This window comes from Rattus norvegicus, chromosome 4 (assembly GCF_021556685.1).
Source record: "Rattus norvegicus strain SHRSP/BbbUtx chromosome 4, alternate assembly SHRSP_T2T, whole genome shotgun sequence".
Taxonomy (NCBI): domain Eukaryota; kingdom Metazoa; phylum Chordata; class Mammalia; order Rodentia; family Muridae; genus Rattus; species Rattus norvegicus.
This window is the reverse complement of record NC_141537.1, coordinates 25,985,079-26,003,857: the sequence shown is the minus strand read 5'-3', so window position 1 is coordinate 26,003,857 and position 18,779 is coordinate 25,985,079. Positions and strand designations below refer to the sequence as shown.

The 18,779-nt window shown below is 41.2% G+C and overlaps 1 protein-coding gene and 1 long non-coding RNA gene across 8 annotated transcripts in view; one reads left to right on the top strand and one right to left on the bottom strand.

The window, feature by feature from the left end:
* The window catches only part of Abcb4 (ATP binding cassette subfamily B member 4), a 58,344-nt gene extending 44,254 nt beyond the window's left edge, over positions 1-14,090 (top strand). For 6 of the 7 annotated variants that reach the window (XM_087656011.1, XM_087656013.1, XM_087656008.1 and 3 more), the window contains 7 exons: positions 2,045-2,145; positions 3,336-3,476; positions 5,852-6,008; positions 6,845-7,042; positions 9,275-9,481; positions 12,214-12,360; positions 13,012-14,090. In XM_087656011.1, the coding sequence (XP_087512137.1) occupies positions 2,045-2,145; positions 3,336-3,476; positions 5,852-6,008; positions 6,845-7,042; positions 9,275-9,481; positions 12,214-12,360; positions 13,012-13,218 (1,158 nt within the window). In that variant the 3' untranslated portion in view covers positions 13,219-14,090. 7 annotated transcript variants of the gene reach the window in all.
* The window catches only part of LOC148006238 (uncharacterized), a 901,378-nt gene that overhangs the window by 221,345 nt on the left and 661,254 nt on the right, over positions 1-18,779 (bottom strand). The window lies entirely within an intron of this gene.

The following is an 18,779-nucleotide window of genomic DNA, read 5'->3' as shown; positions in this document are numbered from 1 at the left end:
CTACATTGAGTTCTACCCCATGGAGCAGCATTGTGAAATTGGGCTCAGAGAATAGAGTGGGAAACTGGGTGAGCTCCTCCCTATCAAAAGGAAATGATCTCTTACTTGCATATGAATTTTTATTAATGAATAAAATATTTCAGGAATCGTGATAGTCTGATTTCAATTTTCCAAGGAGACCTTGTTAATGTGAGTATTTGTTGCTGGTCAGTAGGAGGAAGATGGCAAAGATTATATCTATAAATCATATTTATACTTGTAATAACATCCTCTAAATATAACACTAATATATGCACAGCCTACTAATTAGTTCCATCAGACCATCCTTTGTAATCCAAATAATAAATTTGTATTATGACCATCTTGACTAGATCCCCTTTACTGAGCTCAGGAGCTCAGTAAAAGATAATGTATGACCAGAAAATCAAGGGTTAATGGAAAACTTGTTTACAACTTGTTTCTCAGTGTGCAAAATCTCAAAATAGACAGAGCAGACAGTGCAATTGGCTAAGAGCAGACTTGGCATCAGATGGCCTGGCAGTCCTCATTCTCTGAGTTAGTTCTGAGGCTTCAGGCCTTGTGGGGAATCCCCTCTCACCTTACTTCCTCATCTGTGAAAACAGGAATAACACTACCCTACAAGGTTGTCCTCAGGCTAAAGGAAATTATGTCCTTTAATGTGGCAACACTTTGGCTGCTTCTATTGTCTGTTACAGATTATTCTTAGTATTTTGAAGATAGAAGAGTTTTTTAGCCTAACATAAAAAATATCTTTCACGGGGTTGGGGATTTAGCTCACTGGTAGAGCGCTTGCCTAGCAAGCGCAAGGCCCTGGGTTCGGTCCCCAGCTCCGAAAAAAAGAAAAAAAAATATCTTTCACCTACTTACAACAGAAAGCTGAAATACAAGTGTTGAAGCTGATGAAATGAAAACACAAAATTTAACATCTGATATTCCTGGGGTTGACGTGATTTAGACTCAATAGCTAATCACAGTCGATGCTCAAGGGATGGTTTGGTTATAAGGATTCAAAACAAAACAACAAACCTTATGTTGGCTTGGGTTGAAGTGGTTTGACATTAAGGATGTATTTTAAGTACAGAAAATAATACACTGGCTATCTCTTAACCCACAGGCTGTATTGTCTCTGAGTCACTCTGTACGTATGTGTTTGTCTCTTAGGTACACAAGCTATATTATCTCTGAGTCTCTCCGTATATATGTCTCTGTTTCATAGACCCATAGGTTGTATTGTATCTGACTCTCTGTGTACATATGTCTCTGTTTCATAGGCCCATGGGCTATATTCGCTCTCAGTCTCTCTGTATATACGTCTCTGTTTCATAGGCCTACAGGCTGTATTCGCTCTGAGTCTCTCTGCCTCCTGAGACCACAGGCTGTACTCTTTTTAAGCCTCTCTGCACATCTATCTTACTCCTCAACCATCTGCATTCATATCTGCTCCCCAATGATGGCTACCCCTATGAATTCACAGGGCCTTCCAAAGGAAGGTACTTCCTCCAGCTCCAGGAAACTAAGTCTGATTAACCAGGATCAGGCATGCTTCGTTCACTTAAATACAATATAAAGCAAGGTCAATTCATTTCCAGTTGGAGTCTCCTGCGTGTAGGCAGACAGTCTGTTTAAGAATGGGTGTGTCCAGGGTGAAAATGGCCATCATTTCCAGTAACCTCCAGAAACCATTGCTTAATCTTGTCTTCTAGACTCTACCCTATAAAGGAAGCAAGGTCGCTAAAGGGCTGTGATTGAAGTCAGTCACGTGACTGCCTAATGGCAGGGCTATATGTTTCGTTCTGGGCCTCAGGTGTAAGCTTCCATGAGCACCCAGAGACTTAGCTACTCTTCTGTGCACAGTACCAAGGCCGGTTTTGTTAGAATCCTAGTCTTAAAGAACATATCCTGCGTTTTGATGTTACTAGAAGGACTCTAAAATATATTTACTTAATGCTTACAGTCCATCCGACCGTTACTTTTCACTTCAGAAATAAAAGCAGCACTTCTAATGAAGATTTTTCTGTTATAGATTGCAACAGAGGCAATAGAAAATATTCGGACTGTTGTATCCTTGACCCAAGAGAGAAAATTTGAGTCAATGTATGTTGAAAAATTACACGGACCTTACAGGTAATACACTTATGATTGCTTTTCCAGGGATGTGCTACTGTTCCCTAAGAGCATTAGACATTTCTACTGAGAACAATCATGACCCTTGTCCGATAATTATCTCATCGAGTCCTGGGACTCAACTTCATTTCTACTGTGGACACAGTAAGATTAGGTCTCTGAGGGCCAAGAGTTACTGAAAGCTGCATGACACCCGGGTCACTGCGGTGTAACCCAGCTGAGTGGTTCAGGATGAGCATTCTCTGAAGGAGTTGTCCAAGCTTTTGTTTGCTTTAGTACGTAGGCTGATTTAAGTATGTGCCATTTCCTCATTACCTTGTGGAAAATTTAGAACTCCAAAGAATGAAAAGCTGAAAAAATTAGTAATGTGATCATAATTTAAAGACTGAAAATGGTTTCGTAATGTTAAGTGTGACACTGTAGTCACAGTATGTGACAATGTGCAAGTGAAACCTTTCAAGTCAGCGTAACACCATGCTCACAGTACACAGGATCCACCTCCCAAATGAGCACAACACCACGGTCACACGGTCACAGTATGCAAGTACACACAAGTATACATGCCACGATGCCACCCAAATCGCCAAGACAGTGAATTTTCTTTGCCAAACGAAATTACTGTGGGTGGATTTAGAAACTTCATAAAGTACAGCTACAGTTCTATAATAATGTAAAACAAAAGACTAGATCCTCCAAGCAGGATCTAGCTTGGAGAACCTCGGGTGTGTATTTATACAATCATCAATTATCCAACTTTTGTGAAACTGGAATGAGTTTTAACATGTGACTACAGTTGTTTCAGGACCTGTAATGATATGTCGTTCAGATAATTCCAATGTTATCCTGTGTATTTTTGACACAGTCGTTACACAGTATGGTTTGAATATATGAATTATTAAATAATGAACAATACCAGTTATCATTTGAACACCCACCATGTGCTAGGTACTATGATGGCTATTGGCATTGTTTGCTGCATTTAATTGCCAAAGGAACGTTTCGTCATAGAGACTATTTCATTGTGTAAGTCAGAAATCCACTGAGTTACCTACTTAACCTATTATCTTTCAAGGCAGGAGGTTAGCTCAGGCTGGCCAGGATAAGCTGTGCTCTTTCAGCCAGATAGGGCATAAGAGGAGCTGAATGATGTCTATGAACATTAATTTTGAATAAGTGAATGTGCTTTTCAGGAATTCAGTGCGGAAGGCTCACATCTACGGCATCACTTTTAGCATCTCACAAGCATTCATGTACTTTTCTTATGCTGGCTGCTTTCGATTTGGTTCTTACCTCATTGTGAATGGACACATGCGCTTCAAGGATGTCATCCTGTGAGTAGCTTTGAAAGTGTGGAGGTTGTTTTATACCAATCCTATAGTATGGTTTCAAGGCGTACGCAAAAAGTGTGGCATAGGGGAAAAAAATCATCTCTCTGAGATGAGATCAAGGAGGTCAGTTTCCTGGAGCTGTTACCCTGGTAGGCACAGAAATCTGATCTTGGTCCCCACACCAAGCACAGTTTCATCATCCTAGGGGTCTAAAGTTCACCAAGCTTGTGACACTGAGAGCAAAGCAAGAGGTTGGTTGTGTATGTGAACCTTTTCAGGACAGGAGTAAGCAGTAAACTGTATGGATGTAATTAGGAAGTTGTTGAAGATAGTGGAGCCAAATCAGGGTGGGGTTAAACAGCTTGTTTCATTTCCAGACCCAAACCACGGTCCTGATGATGGGATGGGAAGTCTGCCTAAAGTCTGGCAAATCTACTCTCTTTCCCTAACTGGGAGGAGTCAGGGGCCAAGTCTCTGTCTTATATACGTGGACACCCAGGGTTGCCTGCATTATTACTGTGGGGACTTCCCTTTCTACTGTCCATTGTTGGTGGGGTCTTTTGTTTTGTTTTTTGTTTGTTTTTTGAAAAGCCTCTAGATACAGATACGTGAGTTTTTTTCTGAGTCTGTTGTATTCATTCGGTTTAGTATCTGTTTTTATGCCAGTACAATGCTGTCCTAGTTCCTGTGGTAGGTAGTTTGCCTCAGAACCAAGTATTACGAAGTCTGTAGCTTTCGTCCTTTTGCTCAAGATTGTATTCTGTTTTTCTGTGTATGATTTCATAATTTTTAAACATTTTTTATAGTTCTGTAAACAATACCATTAGTATTTTGATAGGAACTGACTGCATTTAAATCTTTGGATTGCTTTGAGTAATATGAACTTTACACAACATACTTCCAATCCATGAAGAAGGAAGATTTTCCCTTTTCTTATTCTCTTCAGTTTCTAAGATATGTGTTTGCATTACAATGGCTTCCAATTCTTTGGTCAAGTTTGTCCCAATGTTACTTATTTATTTATTTATTTTTGTAACCATTAAAAATGAGGTTGATTTGTAGTTTTCAGGTCTGATTTTATTTATGTAGGTTACGCTGGTCCTTTCTATTTTTTATCCTGGGCAATCTAGCTCAAGGTTTTTTATTTTCTCTTAATTTTATTGAAGGACTATGTTTCACTTATCTTTTGTACTGATTTCATTTCTTGTTTATTTTGCTCTGATCTTCAAATTTTTGTTTGTGCATTATTATTATTATTAGTAGTAGTAGTAGTAGTGTTGTTGTTAATGTATATTGTATATGTGTGTGTGAGAGAGAAAAAAGACATGGAGAGGAGAGAGAGACAGAGGGGAGGAAGGAAGAAGGGAAGGGGAGAGGGAGAGAGAGAGAGAGAGAGAGAGAGAGAGAGAGAGAGAGAGAGAGAGAACAGTCAGAGGACAGAGGATGCTGTGGGAGTCTTACTCTCCTTCAGGCTGTGTAACCATTTCCCCACTAGGCCCTTATTCTTACATCTCTCCATCCTGGGGACACATCTTTTAGGTCATTTGAAGATTTCTTTTGATGTTGGCACTCACCACTATACAGTTTCCTCCTGGTATTGGTTCTCTGCAGCCTGCCTGTTTAGTCAACTGCGTTTCCAATTGCGTCTGTTTCAGAAAACTGTGACTTACTTCTCAGTTTGTCAGTGGCCTACTCTTCATTTAAAAGTTTTTGTTCAGTCTCCAGGCCCTTACAAAATTTCCAAAATTTCCAAAATGCCTTTTATTGTTGGCATCTTCCTCTGTGATCAGGAAGATAAATTTCCAGTTCTTTTGATCTGAAAACTAATCTATTTTAGAGAGAACTCCATGAACTGCTGAAAGCGTATGTTCTGTAAATGTTAAATAAAATAATCTGTTGATGTATATTTATTAAAACTTATTTACTCCAGTGATTGCTCTCACATGTGGTACAGGATTGTCCAAACCATACACTTGGAACTGATGATCATTGGCTCTGCCTCTCACTGCACCTCTTAGGTATTTTGGGCTTCAGTGTTTTTCAGTCTTAAAACGAGTATACCTGGGAACTAAAATGAGTTGCAATCACAAATCAGATTCAATTGTAAGCCATTTCAGGAAAATGAAAAGCTTTGGAGGCTCTCACCAACTCAGAACGAGAGCCCCACTGCTAGAAGGTGAACAGAAAGAACCAGACCGAGACAGTGGGTCCTGCCTCCCCTCTAAATTCTTGTTGCTGTAGTTACTGGAATCTCACGGCTATGTGTGTGGGCTTGGGGAAATGACAATTGAAGAAGAACTATGTAAATGTTAGTTCCAAGTTTGCCTTTGGACTTGGAACACTTTGGAGCTAATTAGAACCCCTCTATCTCTATCCAGGGTGTTCTCAGCAATCGTGCTTGGTGCAGTGGCTCTAGGACATGCCAGCTCATTTGCTCCAGACTATGCAAAAGCCAAGCTGTCTGCAGCGTACTTATTCAGTCTGTTTGAAAGACAACCTCTGATTGACAGCTACAGCAGAGAAGGAATGTGGCCGGTAAATGTTCTTTGGCCTAGATGGCTGAGCTCTGTCCTAAAGGTTTTCTTTCTGTTTTTCTTTTTTCTTTTTTCCTTGTTTCTTTCTTTGTTTCTCTTTCTTCCTTCCTTCCTTCCTTTCTTCCTTTCTTTCTTTCTTTCTTTCTTTCTTTCTTTAAATATTTATTTATATGACTACACTGTCGCTGTCTTCACACACACCAGAAGAGTGCATCAGATCCCATTACAGATGGCTGTGAGCCACCATGTGGTTGCTGGGAATTGAACTCAGGACCTCTGGAAGAGTAGTCAGTGCTCTTAGCCACTGAGCCATCTCTCCAGCCCAAGGTTTTCTTTCTATCACAATGACATGATCATATACTTTGCTTCATTGTGATATTTATGTGGCTAGTATCTCAACAAATTTTTATCTTTTGGCATTTAAAAAATTTAGCATAAGATAGACTGAAACAAAAACAATTTTGATAATAGCTTAGTCTTTTCTACATGGAGGTCTATGCGATATAATTCAGTCACAATGATACAGTTAGCAATTTAGCTTTAGATACTGCTGCAGCCGTTCTTAAGCCTCAGAGCCCTTGGCTCAGTATTAGCTTTGCACAAATCAGACACTTGAGTTTCGGTAGCCCGTCTGTATAGTGGCTTCTTGTCTAATCAATACTCACATTTTCATTTTCTATCACAATGAACTTGCTAACTGTGTGAACGTGTGCGAGCACTATGCCAAATAGGCATTTCTTGCTTCACTATTACTGGTCTTGGTAAAGTTTCCTTGAAATAATAATTCCATTGAGTGTGAGATCAATTTAATAAAAAAAATTGTAAACAACTTTTTAGGATAAGTTTGAAGGAAGCGTGACATTCAATGAAGTTGTGTTCAATTATCCCACCCGGGCCAATGTGCCAGTGCTTCAGGGGCTGAGCCTCGAGGTGAAGAAGGGGCAGACCCTGGCCCTGGTGGGCAGTAGTGGCTGCGGGAAGAGCACCGTGGTCCAGCTGCTCGAGCGCTTCTACGACCCCATGGCCGGAACAGTGGTGAGCATCTTAGTAAATTGATTCATGGATGTTATTTTATGTGATCAGTCTAACGATTGAGTCTAATGTTTGAGTGAAGGTCTGAAACCTTACCTGGTGTAATAACCACAGCCTGTAAACTCCAAAGTGACACCTGTAACAATAAGTCTATTGGGTCATCTGCGCAGAATATCAGAAAGTACCGATAAGATTGGATTGACCCCTGGTGACCAGTGGGCTTTTTGACCCAGTCCAATCGTATTTATTTTATTTTCTCATATGTTACATCCCAAAGGCAGTTTCCCCTCCCTTCTTCCCTCTCAGTTCCTCCCCCATGCCTCCTATCTACCCCCAAACTCCTCCTCTTCCTCAGTTTCCCTTCAGAAAAGGGCAAACCTTCCAGGGATATCAACCAAACATGCCATATCAAGTTCCAATAAGACTACGTGGTATCTTTCGTATCAAGGCCGGGCAAGGCAACCCAGTAGAAGAAAAGGGTCCTCAAAGCAATCAAGGAGTCAGACACAGCCCAGTTTATACTGTTAGGAGTCCCACAAGGACACCCAAGCTACACAACTATAACATATATGCAGGGGGCCTAGGGCAAACCGAGGCAAGCTCCCTGGTTGTTGGTTCAATCTCTGAGCCCCTATAAGCCTTGGGTTGAGTCTGTGGGTTTTCGTTTGGTGTCCTTGACACCTCTGGCTCCTACACTCCTTTCTCCCCCTTTTCCACAGGACTCCCAAGGTCTACCTAATGTTTGGCTGTGAGTCTCTACATCTGTTTCCATCAACTGCTGGATGAAGCCTTTCTGATGACAGTTGGGTTAGACACCAATTTATGAGTATAACCCAACAGCAGTAGGAATCATTTCCTTAGCCTTTTTTTTTTTTTTTTTTTTTGCCAGTCATGTTTGTTTCCATCCCAGGTCTCTGGACTATCCAGCCTCTGGGTCTTTGCCTTCCAGGCAGTGTTAGGACTGGGATCCCACTCATGGCATAGGTCTCAAGCTGGACCTGTCATTAGTTGGCCACTTACCCAATTTCTATGCCAGCTTTGCACAGATTGTTGGTTGAGGGGTTTGTGGCTGGGTTGGTGTCCCAGTCCCTCCATTGGAAGTCTTGCCTGGTTACAGGAGATGGCCTGTTCAGGCTCGTTATCCCACTATTGCTAGGAGTCGTAGCTAGCCTTACCCTGGTAGCTTCCTTTGCACTAGGCTTCAACCTTGACCTAGAAATATCCTCCAATTTCAGTCCTTTCTCCCAGAACTCATCTCCCTCCATTTTCTTGATGTCTGATTCCTCCTGTTCCTGTCCCTACCCATGGCCAGTCCACTTGAAGTACCTTTTCCATTTCTCCTTTCCAGAGAAATTCATGTCAAACCACTTGAGCTCTCTTTATTACTTAGCCTCTCTGGGTCTATGTAGAACTATTGATTTCCTTTACTTTATAGCTCATATTCACTTTTAAGAGAGTACTTTTTCTGGATCTGGGTCACCTCACTCAGGATGATCTTTTTGAGTACCATCCATTTGTCTGTAATTTTTCTTGTTTGTCTTGCTTTGGTTTTTAAGACAACATATTTCTGTGTAACCCTAGTTATCCTGAAACTCACTCTGTAAGACTAGGCTGGCCTTGAACTCACAGAGATCTATCTACCTCTGCCTCCTAGTGTTGGGACCTGTAAGTTTTTTTTAACAGCTGAGTAATACTCTATTGTGAAATTGTGTCATGTATTCTTTATCCAGTCTTCTGTTGAGGGACATTTAGGTTATTTCCAATCTCTGGCTATTATGAATAAAGCTACTATGAACATAGTTGAACAAGTGTCCTTGTGGTAGGATGGAGCATCCTTTGGGTATAGGCCCAGGAATGGTATAGCTGGATCTTGATGTAAGCCAATTCCCAACTTTCTGAGAAACTGTCATGATTTCCCGAGTGACTGTACAAGTTTGTGCTCTCAGCAGCAATGGAGGAGTGTTCTCCTTGCTCCGCATCCTTGCCAGCATGTGCTGCCACTTGTTTTAGATCTTAGCCATCCTGACAGGTATAAGCTCAAACCTCAAAGTAGCTTTGATTTGCATTTCCCTGATGGCTAATGGTGTTGTATATCTCTTTAAGTGCTCCATGGCCATTTGAAATTCCTCTGTTGAGAATTCTCTATTTTGATCTGTACCCCATTCTTAACTTGGATTATTTTGTTTGTTGATGTCTATTCTTGAGTATAATGGTTTGTGGATTTCTGTTTTTAAGCTCCTCGATGGTCAGGAAGCAAAGAAACTCAATGTCCAGTGGCTCCGAGCTCAACTTGGCATTGTGTCCCAGGAGCCCATCCTGTTTGACTGCAGCATCGCCGAGAACATCGCCTACGGAGACAACAGCCGTGTCGTGTCTCAGGATGAGATTGTGAGGGCGGCCAAGGAGGCCAACATCCACCCCTTCATTGAGACACTGCCCCAAGTGAGTTAACTCCAAACTTCTCAGCTGAACTTCAGGCAGGCGCATGGTTTTCCCTGAAGCGATTTCTAAAGTCCTTGCAATAGTCTCAAGGCGAAGGGGCTGATGTGTCTGGGAGAAGACACTGGCCTTGATGATAGGAAGTTTCATCACCCTCAGGCAATGAGACACCCATGAGAGAAGGTCATGTTCAAAGGGCTTACCTCAGGTCCCATGTTAGTGTTCTAGGTTACATGTGCACTTTAGTTTGTTGTGGTCCATATGCTGCTTTCCCCACAAATGTAAGCTTTTGATTTTGACAGTCTTCTAGAGTCACACACAGTTGTGTGGAATACAGAGATTTCATGTTTTCTTTTTCTAGTCTTCGCTAATAATAACCTTGTTCTGAACTATGATACAAAAGTATCCAGAATGTTGACATCCAGACCAGTTTACTCATGCTTGTGTGTGTGTGTGTGTGTGTGTGTGTGTGTGTGTGTGTGTGTGTGTGTGTGTGTTTCTGCATAGCTGGAGTACAGCTGTGCATCCTGGGTAGCAGGTGTACATTACTGTACTGACACTTGAAGATCCAGAGCATTGCCATCACATGAAGATCCCTTGTGCTGCCATCCTTCCACTCATATGCCCCCTCCTCCCACTTCACTCTCACAGCTCTGGCAATACTCATCTGTCCTCATTCGCATCCCTGGCCATTGTAGAGACAGTATATACACCTAGGATGGGAGCTTATATGGCCAGGCTCTCACTCAGCACCTCTATCCTCTTATTTGCTGAATGGCAGTCCGTGCATGGCTGAACCACAGGTTACTTCTGTTAGGGTTCCTGGTTCGATCCCGGGTTTTGGCACCAATGTTAGGTTTTAAATCTCAACCCGTGCCTGGACAGAAAACACCAAGCCACCATTGTTCTCTGTGGAGAGGTTTAATGAGAGAAGAGTAGAAGAGCAGAAAGGCGGCCAGCCATGGGCACGTGGAGGGGGTGGGGGATGGGGAAGGGGGCAAGAGCAGCAAAGAACAAAGAGTAAGAGAGGAGTAAGAGAGGGCAAGAGAGGGCAAGCAGCCCCTTTTATAGTATCAGGCTAGCTGGCTGTTGCCAGGCAACTATGGGGCAGAGCTTTCCTGACTGTTCCCAGGTAGCTGTGGGGGTGGAGCTTAGACTCTCTCCTAGAGAAGCTTACCACAGTAAATCTAAATTTGACGTTGCGAATTCCTGACCACTGTGTTTTACATAAGCCTAGGTCCTAATATTTCTGGAATAAATACCCAGCAGCAAACCATTGAAGCACTTAATTGTGTCTTGTTTGTTTTACAAAACAGTACACTTCCCATAACCACCATTTATAGCCCTCCCAGCATGTTCTAAAGACTTGCCTGCATTTAGTATGGCTGTGAGGTTTTTATCTGCAGCCGTTTGATAGGAATATAAGATATATCGCAGTGGTCCTCTTATGCATTTACTAAAGGGAAAGTGAAGTCCCTGTCATTTATTATGCATTTGTAGCTATAATCTCTTTGGTAAAATGTCCCTTTATATCCTTTAAAATTTTCTAGGTTTTTTTTTTTTTTTCCTGTTGAGCTTTGAGTCTTTTATTCTCATTACTTTTAGATATGTATTTCGGGAATATTTTCTTCAAGTTAAAATTTGTTTTTTTTTTTTCTAAGTGGATGCTTAACAGAACAGAATTTTCAATCTTAGTGAATTTATTTTCCTTTCATGCATCTTGCTTTCGGATGCCAAATCTGTCACCGAGTCTACACATGCCTGTCTGAAAGATGTTCTCTGTTTTAAGAGAGTCCAGTTGTTTTATGACTTACCTTCAAGTGTGGTCTATTCTGCACTCCGTATTCCTTGGGACCTGTATAATCATGGCAAGATGACTTCCATTAGGGTGAAGGTAGAGGCATCTCCTTTAATGCATTCTTTCAGACCGCATGGGCCAACTACAGAAGATCTTAATCCCCACCCCCCACCCCAATTCTATACTGCTGGGAATTAAAAGTGAGTCACACAAATAAATGACTTTAAATTGTCTCCCAATTAACCTTTGGTGCCTAGGCACTGACCTGAATCAAGTAGTGATGACTGCAGGGAAACTTTAAACTTTCACCAGTTAACCTGATTTTGACACTGGACCTAAGGAGGTGAATTCCCACACTGTACATCACCCTGAATTTTGTGAAGACGTCAACGAAATATACATCCATTTTCCTGTGCTTTTCCCAAGGCTGAAAGCTTTCCTAAATTCCCAAAGTATACAAAAGTTTCTTTCTTTTATTTATCTCCTCTCTAAAAAGCCCTCCTTCCGCCTTATGTCCACATTCCTCCCTTCTTTTTTGTATCGTGTCACACAATAATTATAATTAACATTTAAGTCGATATTGATTATTAAGCTGTTAAAAGAGAATAAGCTAGTTTTTACATGGGTCATATGACTACTTCAAACTGAAAGAAAAATAACCCTTCGTGAGTCTAAGCTGTGATTCTACTGAAATCAGATTAAATGGTACTCACGTTAATGGCAGTAATTTGAAATAGCTCGGTTTCTTGTGACAGAATACCATTGAAAACTAAGGGCACTGCATTCTCATTCAGTTTTGAAGGCAAACATTATCTGGAGCTGAAAATACATTGTTAAAAATAACATTTACTATAGAAACATCTATCGATTTTAATTTTTTCCTTGTAAAGTCAACTGTATTAAAACAGTTTTACCTTTATTGATGGCTAATTTGCAGAAGTATGAAACAAGAGTAGGAGACAAGGGGACACAGCTCTCTGGAGGCCAGAAACAAAGGATTGCTATCGCCCGAGCCCTCATCAGACAGCCTCGGGTCCTACTGCTGGATGAAGCCACGTCGGCTTTGGACACTGAGAGTGAAAAGGTCTGCCTCCACCTGTCTTACTAATCTAGCAGAAAGATTGATGAGGAAAGCCAACATGAGGAAAGCAAACACGAGTTAGATACGATTATTTTGGAGTAATAGAACGTGTGCTTCTAAAAAATACACATATATTTCTAAACATGAAAGTAGCGTTCAAAAGGAAAAAGCTGGAAAAACTCATTTTGGTGCATGAACTGTAATGAAAAACTGAAAAGGGCTTTAAAGAAGAGATTAAGAAGATGATATTAGCAATTAGTCAGAAAGTTTAAAGAGTTCCAAGGGTCATTTGTATCACGGAAGACCATTTCTGTTACAATTGCAAAGCAAAATATAATGGTGCAGAGCACAACGGCAGCCATGTAAAATGCGCATGCCTAAAAACCTGGAAGTAGAGCACAATGGCAGCCATGTAAAATGCGCATGCCTAAAAACCTGGAAGTGGAGCACAATGGCAGTCATGTAAAATGCGCATGCTTAAAACCAGGATGTGGCGCACAACCGCAGCCATGTAAAAGGCGCATGCCTAAAGACATGTTCACAGAGATTAGAAAAAGAATTATAGTTGATGCTGCTCAGATAGCAAAGCTTTAAATATCCATCAAGCGTGTTACTCCAGTACTCAGTACAAAGCTCTTTTTGGGTTTTCGACAGGTCGTCCAGGAAGCGCTGGACAAAGCCAGGGAAGGCCGCACCTGCATTGTGATCGCACACCGCCTGTCCACCATCCAGAACGCAGACTTGATCGTGGTGATCGACAACGGCAAGGTCAAGGAGCACGGCACCCACCAGCAGCTGCTGGCCCAGAAAGGCATCTATTTCTCCATGGTCAACATTCAAGCTGGCACACAGAACTTATGAACTTGTTACAGTATATTTTTAAAATAAATTCCAATCGTTTTTTTCACTTTATGACGCATAAGTCTCTCGTTGAAGTTACAAAATATAGATGTCTTATTCCACGTCAGTTTGTGATGTGGCTGATGGCTTGTGCTACAGCATCTGAAACTGAAAAGCTGGAAGCAACATCTGCCTGGACACATGCGACACCTACCTTGACAAAATGTAAGAACTACAGCGTGGATCTCTCTCCCTGAGCTGTCAGCATCCCTCAGAGAGACCATCAATGCTCAGGCATACACGTGGGAAACATTAATAGAGATCTCAAATGAGAGCTCGTTCCCCTGGCTCTGAATAGGTAGGCATGTGACAGGGTGCTTTTGGAGGTTTCCAAGTGCAGAGGAAAATTAGATTAGCACTCTGCATTCCTCTACGGTGGAATAGAAAGTGTTGGTTGTCATGATCATATGTTGTTTATTGTTTATATTCATTAATGTGTTCAATCCTACATATTAATGGGTTCAATGTAGTACTGTCATACTTGGGATATGCAGCAGCAGATCCAACCACCCTTTCCCATCCCCTCACAGCCCCTCCCTAATCTTAAGTAAACATTATTCTGTGTGCAAGTGGTCACATTTTAGCTTCACATGGACATTTGGTACTCATCTTTCTGTCTGGTTCATTTTTACTTAACATCTGTCCATTCCAACCATGTTGCTGCAAATGATGACTTCATTTTCCTGGTCTCTTTTCCTCTTGTACGACTGGAGATCAAACTTAGGGTAGGTATGAATTCTAACACGGAGCTAATTGCCCAGGTTTCTTTCCTTCTTTACGACTGAACAATATTCCCCTAATAAATATAGCACACTTCTTTATCTATTGACGGACATCCAGGCTCACTGTGTATCTTAGCTGTTCTGAGTACTGCTGAATGAAACATGGACATATGGGTATATATTTCGCATGTTGTCCCATTTGCTTCTCTGTTGCTGTAATAAAACACCAACCCCAAGCAACTTGTGGGAGAAAGGGGTTTGTTTGGCTTATAGGTTTCAGTCCATCATCTAGAAAAGCCAAGGCCGGTTTCTGGAGACAAGACCTGAAACAGAAGCGGTGGAGGAATTCTGCTTACTGCTTTGCTCGCCAGGGCTTACAGCCTATACTCTTACAGGCTCGGGCCCACTTGCCCAGGGGTAGCTCCATCCACATTGGGCTGGGCCCACCCACATCAATCATTGATGAGACATGCCCACTCACCATTCTACCGGAGGATATTCCACAGTTGAGGTTCCTCCTTCCGGTGTGCCAATTTGCAACTGAAGCATAGCCACCAGACGTGCTGACTACATGTCCTGTGGATATATACTCAGAAGTGGGTTGGCTGGATGATATGAGTATTCGAGTTTCAGCTTTTTGGGTAACATCTATCCTGTTCTCCATAATCCTAATAGTAAAATATATTCCTATCAATGGTGCATGGACATTCCTTTTCAGCTGCATTTGTAATTTTTTTAAATTTTCTTTATGTTCATAGGCATAGCGGAGTGCTGCATTACTGACTTTTCTTTGCTATGATAAATACCACGACCCTTTGCTTCCTTCTTTCACTTCATACATTCAATGATCTTGTTCTGCTTTGCTATAAACTTCTTCCTCTCTTTTTATAACCCGTTTTCAAAACCCCTCTTTTCATAACCTACACACATAGACATGCCTACGTAGATTCTGCACATGTGGTATAGGACTATCTTCAGGTCCGACCATCACAGCTGGGTCTGTTGACTATTTACCTCTGGGAGGAAAGGGCTTATTTCAAGCTTAGAGCTCTATAGCACAGTCTATCATCAAAGGAACTCCAGGCAGAACTGAAGCAGAAGTCATAAGAGAATGATGCCTATTTGCTTGCTCTTCGTGGCTTGCTCAGCCTAGCATTTGTAGTAACCAGGACTACCTGCTAAGGGGTGGAACTGCCCTCAGTTACCACACCAATTATCAATCAAGAAAATGCACCGCAGGTTTGTCCACAGGCCAATCTGGTAGAAGGCATCTTCTCTATTGAGGTGCCCTTGTCTATGAATCTAACCTGGGTTGAGTTAATGTTAAAAACAAGCCAGCCCAGAGGGGTTGAAAAGGTCATTAGACCCTTTGCCTGAGTGTCCAGCCTCCTAATGGAGTTGTATTCAAATCTTCCCTGACTATTGTCTTGGGGGAGGGGCTAAGGGATAGAGGTGGGAGAGGACGAAGAGAGGGATCTCCTACACAGTCATGGAAAAGCCATCAGCCTTGCCGAGTGCAAACCTTTTAGTGTGGCCTCATTAAGGTCAACTATGCACCTGCCTGGAAGGGCTTCCCTACTTGCTCTGTAAGTCTAATACATTTATTGCTTTTCCCGTGTGAACTTTGATGAAGTCATATCTCAGTTTGTCACTGAGATCTTAGGAGGGGAAGATATTATGTATATCTTCCCAGGAAGGAATTTAAGGAACAGTATGTAAGAGAACATAAGCAATATTTATTTTTCAGCTTTCTTTTTCTTGGATTTTTTTATTTACATTTCAAATGTTATCCCCTTTCCCGATTTCCCCTCCATAAACCCCCTATCATACTGCCCCCACCCCTGCTTCTATGAGGGTGTTCCCCCACCCCTTTCCTGCCTCCCTGCCCTGACATTCCCCTACATTGGGTCCAGCCTTGGTAGAATTAAGGGTTTCTCCTCCCATTGGTGCCCAACAAGGCCATCCTTTGCTACATATGCAGCTGGAGCTATGGGTCTATCCATGGGTACTCTTTGGATGGTGGTTTAGTCCCTGGGAGCTTTGGTTGGTTGGTATTGTTGTTCTTATGGGGTTTCAAACCCCTTCAGCTCCTTCAATCCTTTCTCTAACTCCTCCAATGGGACACCTGCTCTCTGTTCAGTGGTTGGCTGTTAGCACTCACCTCTGTATTTGTCATGCTCTGGCAGAGCCTCTCAGGAGACAGCTATATCAGGCTCCTGTCAGCATGCATTTCTTGGCATCAGCAATACTGTCTGGGTTTGGTGGCTGTATGTATATGGGATGGATCTCCAGGTGGGGCAGTCTCTGGATGGCCTTTCCTTCAGTCTCTGCTCCAAACTTTGTCTCCATATCGCCTCCTATGAATATTTTTGTTCCCCCCTTCTAAGGTCTAAAGCAATGATTCCTAGTTCCATTCATTTTAACCAGATGTCACCATTTTATTCTTCTTTACCCCTGAATGCAGTTTCGTTATATGTATACACCATGGTTTCTCTATCCATTCGTTAGCTGATGAACCCCCACAGTGTGATTCCATGTCTCAGGCAAGTGAAGAGTGTGACTTATAAACATGGATCTAGTATTTCTGTGGTATGCTGTTTGAGACTTAGAATCTTTTGGGTGTATCCCTGGGAGTGGTATTGATGGATTGTATTGCAGCTCTTTTTTTTTTGTTTAACTTTATGAGAACCCTCCATACTGATTTCCATGGTGACTATTTCAATGTACATCTCCACCAACAATGGGCCAGGATTCCTTTTTATATACAGCATTGTCATTGTTTATTGTTTGCCTTCCCAATGTGTGCCCACTCACAGGGATGGGATGGAATACCAAAGTAGTTTAGTGTGTTTGCGACGCAGGGTCTCATGTAGTACAGGCTGGCCCTGAACTTGCTATTAGCCTTCCCTGGCCTTGACCTCTTAATCCTCCAGAATGCTGGATTATAACTGTGAACTGTGACATCCAGCTTCAGTGCAGTAGGGGTTTGTTTGTTTTTAGTTTAAGAGAAGCCCTCACCGTGTGGCCCTGTCTAGCCTGGAATCCACAAAGATCCACTTGCCTCTTACTGCTGATTTACATTTCCTTGATGACTAATGATTCTGAAAGATTTTTAAAAATGTATTGCTCACTTGTGTTTTTTCCTTTAGAACTGTCTATTCATGAGTCTCTTCCCCATCTGTGCTATTAATGCCTTTTCTTTCTTTGCTCTCTTGGCACTGGCTAAAATTTCTGGCAGTTCGTTGAATAAAAATGGCGAGAGTGGATACCCCTTTCCTCTGTTTTTCCCCATTCAGTGTGATACTGGACATACATTTTATCGTATATACCTTAATTGTTTTCTGAAGCAATTCTGCTATGCTATTTTTCAAGGGTACTATAGTGAAGGAATATTTTTGGTCTGTTCATTTTTTTTTCATGTCCTCTTGGTTCAAATTTGGTAAGTTAACCTATGTCAAGATTTTAGCTTGCTCTTTTTCTAGATTTTTCTAATTTCCCAGCATATAGCTTTTCATGGTACTAGTCATGTTCATATTTGTGTGATGTCTTGTTTTCACTGATGACTGTGTCTTTTCTTTCTTAGTCTGACTAAAGGCTTGCTGAAATTATTTGTCCTTTGGGGGAAAAAAACCAAGTCTGTTTCACTGATATTTTTGGTGCTGATTTTATCTTTATTTCACTAGTTTAGTTCTAAACTGATTTTGATTTCTTCTGGCTTTTCAGTGACCTTAAGATAGATTGGGTAGTTTATGTAAGTTCTATATCAATAGCTATAAAATCTCTCATTAGTACTTTTTTTTTTTTGGCTCTATCTCATAAAAGTTGGTCTGTTGTATTTCTATTGCCACTTATTTCAAGAAACTTTAAATTTCCTTTCTGACTTTCTCTATAATCTTCTCTTTTTGGAAGTATATTACTCAGACTCTATGTATCTGTGTAACTCTTAAGAATTATTTTGTGATTGATTCAATTTCATTCTATTGTGATCAAGAAAAGTGCTTCAATATTTTTTAATTTGTGTTTTATATATTGAAATATGATCCATTCTTTTTTTTTTTTTCGGAGCTGGGGACCGAACCCAGGGCCTTGCGCTTGCTAGGCAAGTGCTCTACCACTGAGCTAAATCCCCAACCCTTCTTCCAGTCTTGATGATTGGTCCATTAATAAAATTGTTGTGTTGGTATCTATTTATTTTCCTATTGTATTGGAAACCTATCTTTCAGTTTTGGTCTAATAGTATTAGTTTTATAAAATCGGGTCTCCTACCATGTATGTAGTATTATGATCATTACATTTTCTTATACAGTTGATCAGTTTTTATATACAGTAACTCATTGTTCTATGATATTTTTCTTTCAAGTCATCCCTTTCTGATGTAAGTATTGTTGTTCCTGTTTATTCTAAGTTCCCATTTGTTTGGAATATCATTTTTATTCTTTATCTTTTGGTATCTCTGTGTGCCTTTACTGGTGAGTTTCTTACAAGCAGCACATTGTTGGGTATTGAGGGTGTAATTTTTTCTTTTACTTAAAATATTTTTTTTACATAATACATCCTGATTATCATTTTCCATCCCTTTACTCCTACCAGTTCCTCCCCATATCACCTCCCATCCAGATCGACTTCCTTTCTGCCTCTTATTAAAAACCAGACAGGCAGCTAAAGGATAGTAATAAAACGTAAGACAAAACAAAAATTAATACATTAGAATTGGACAAAATAAATAGAAGGAAAAGAGCCCAAGAGAAGATACAAGCAACAGAGACCACTCATTCACAAACTCAGGAATCTCATAAAAAC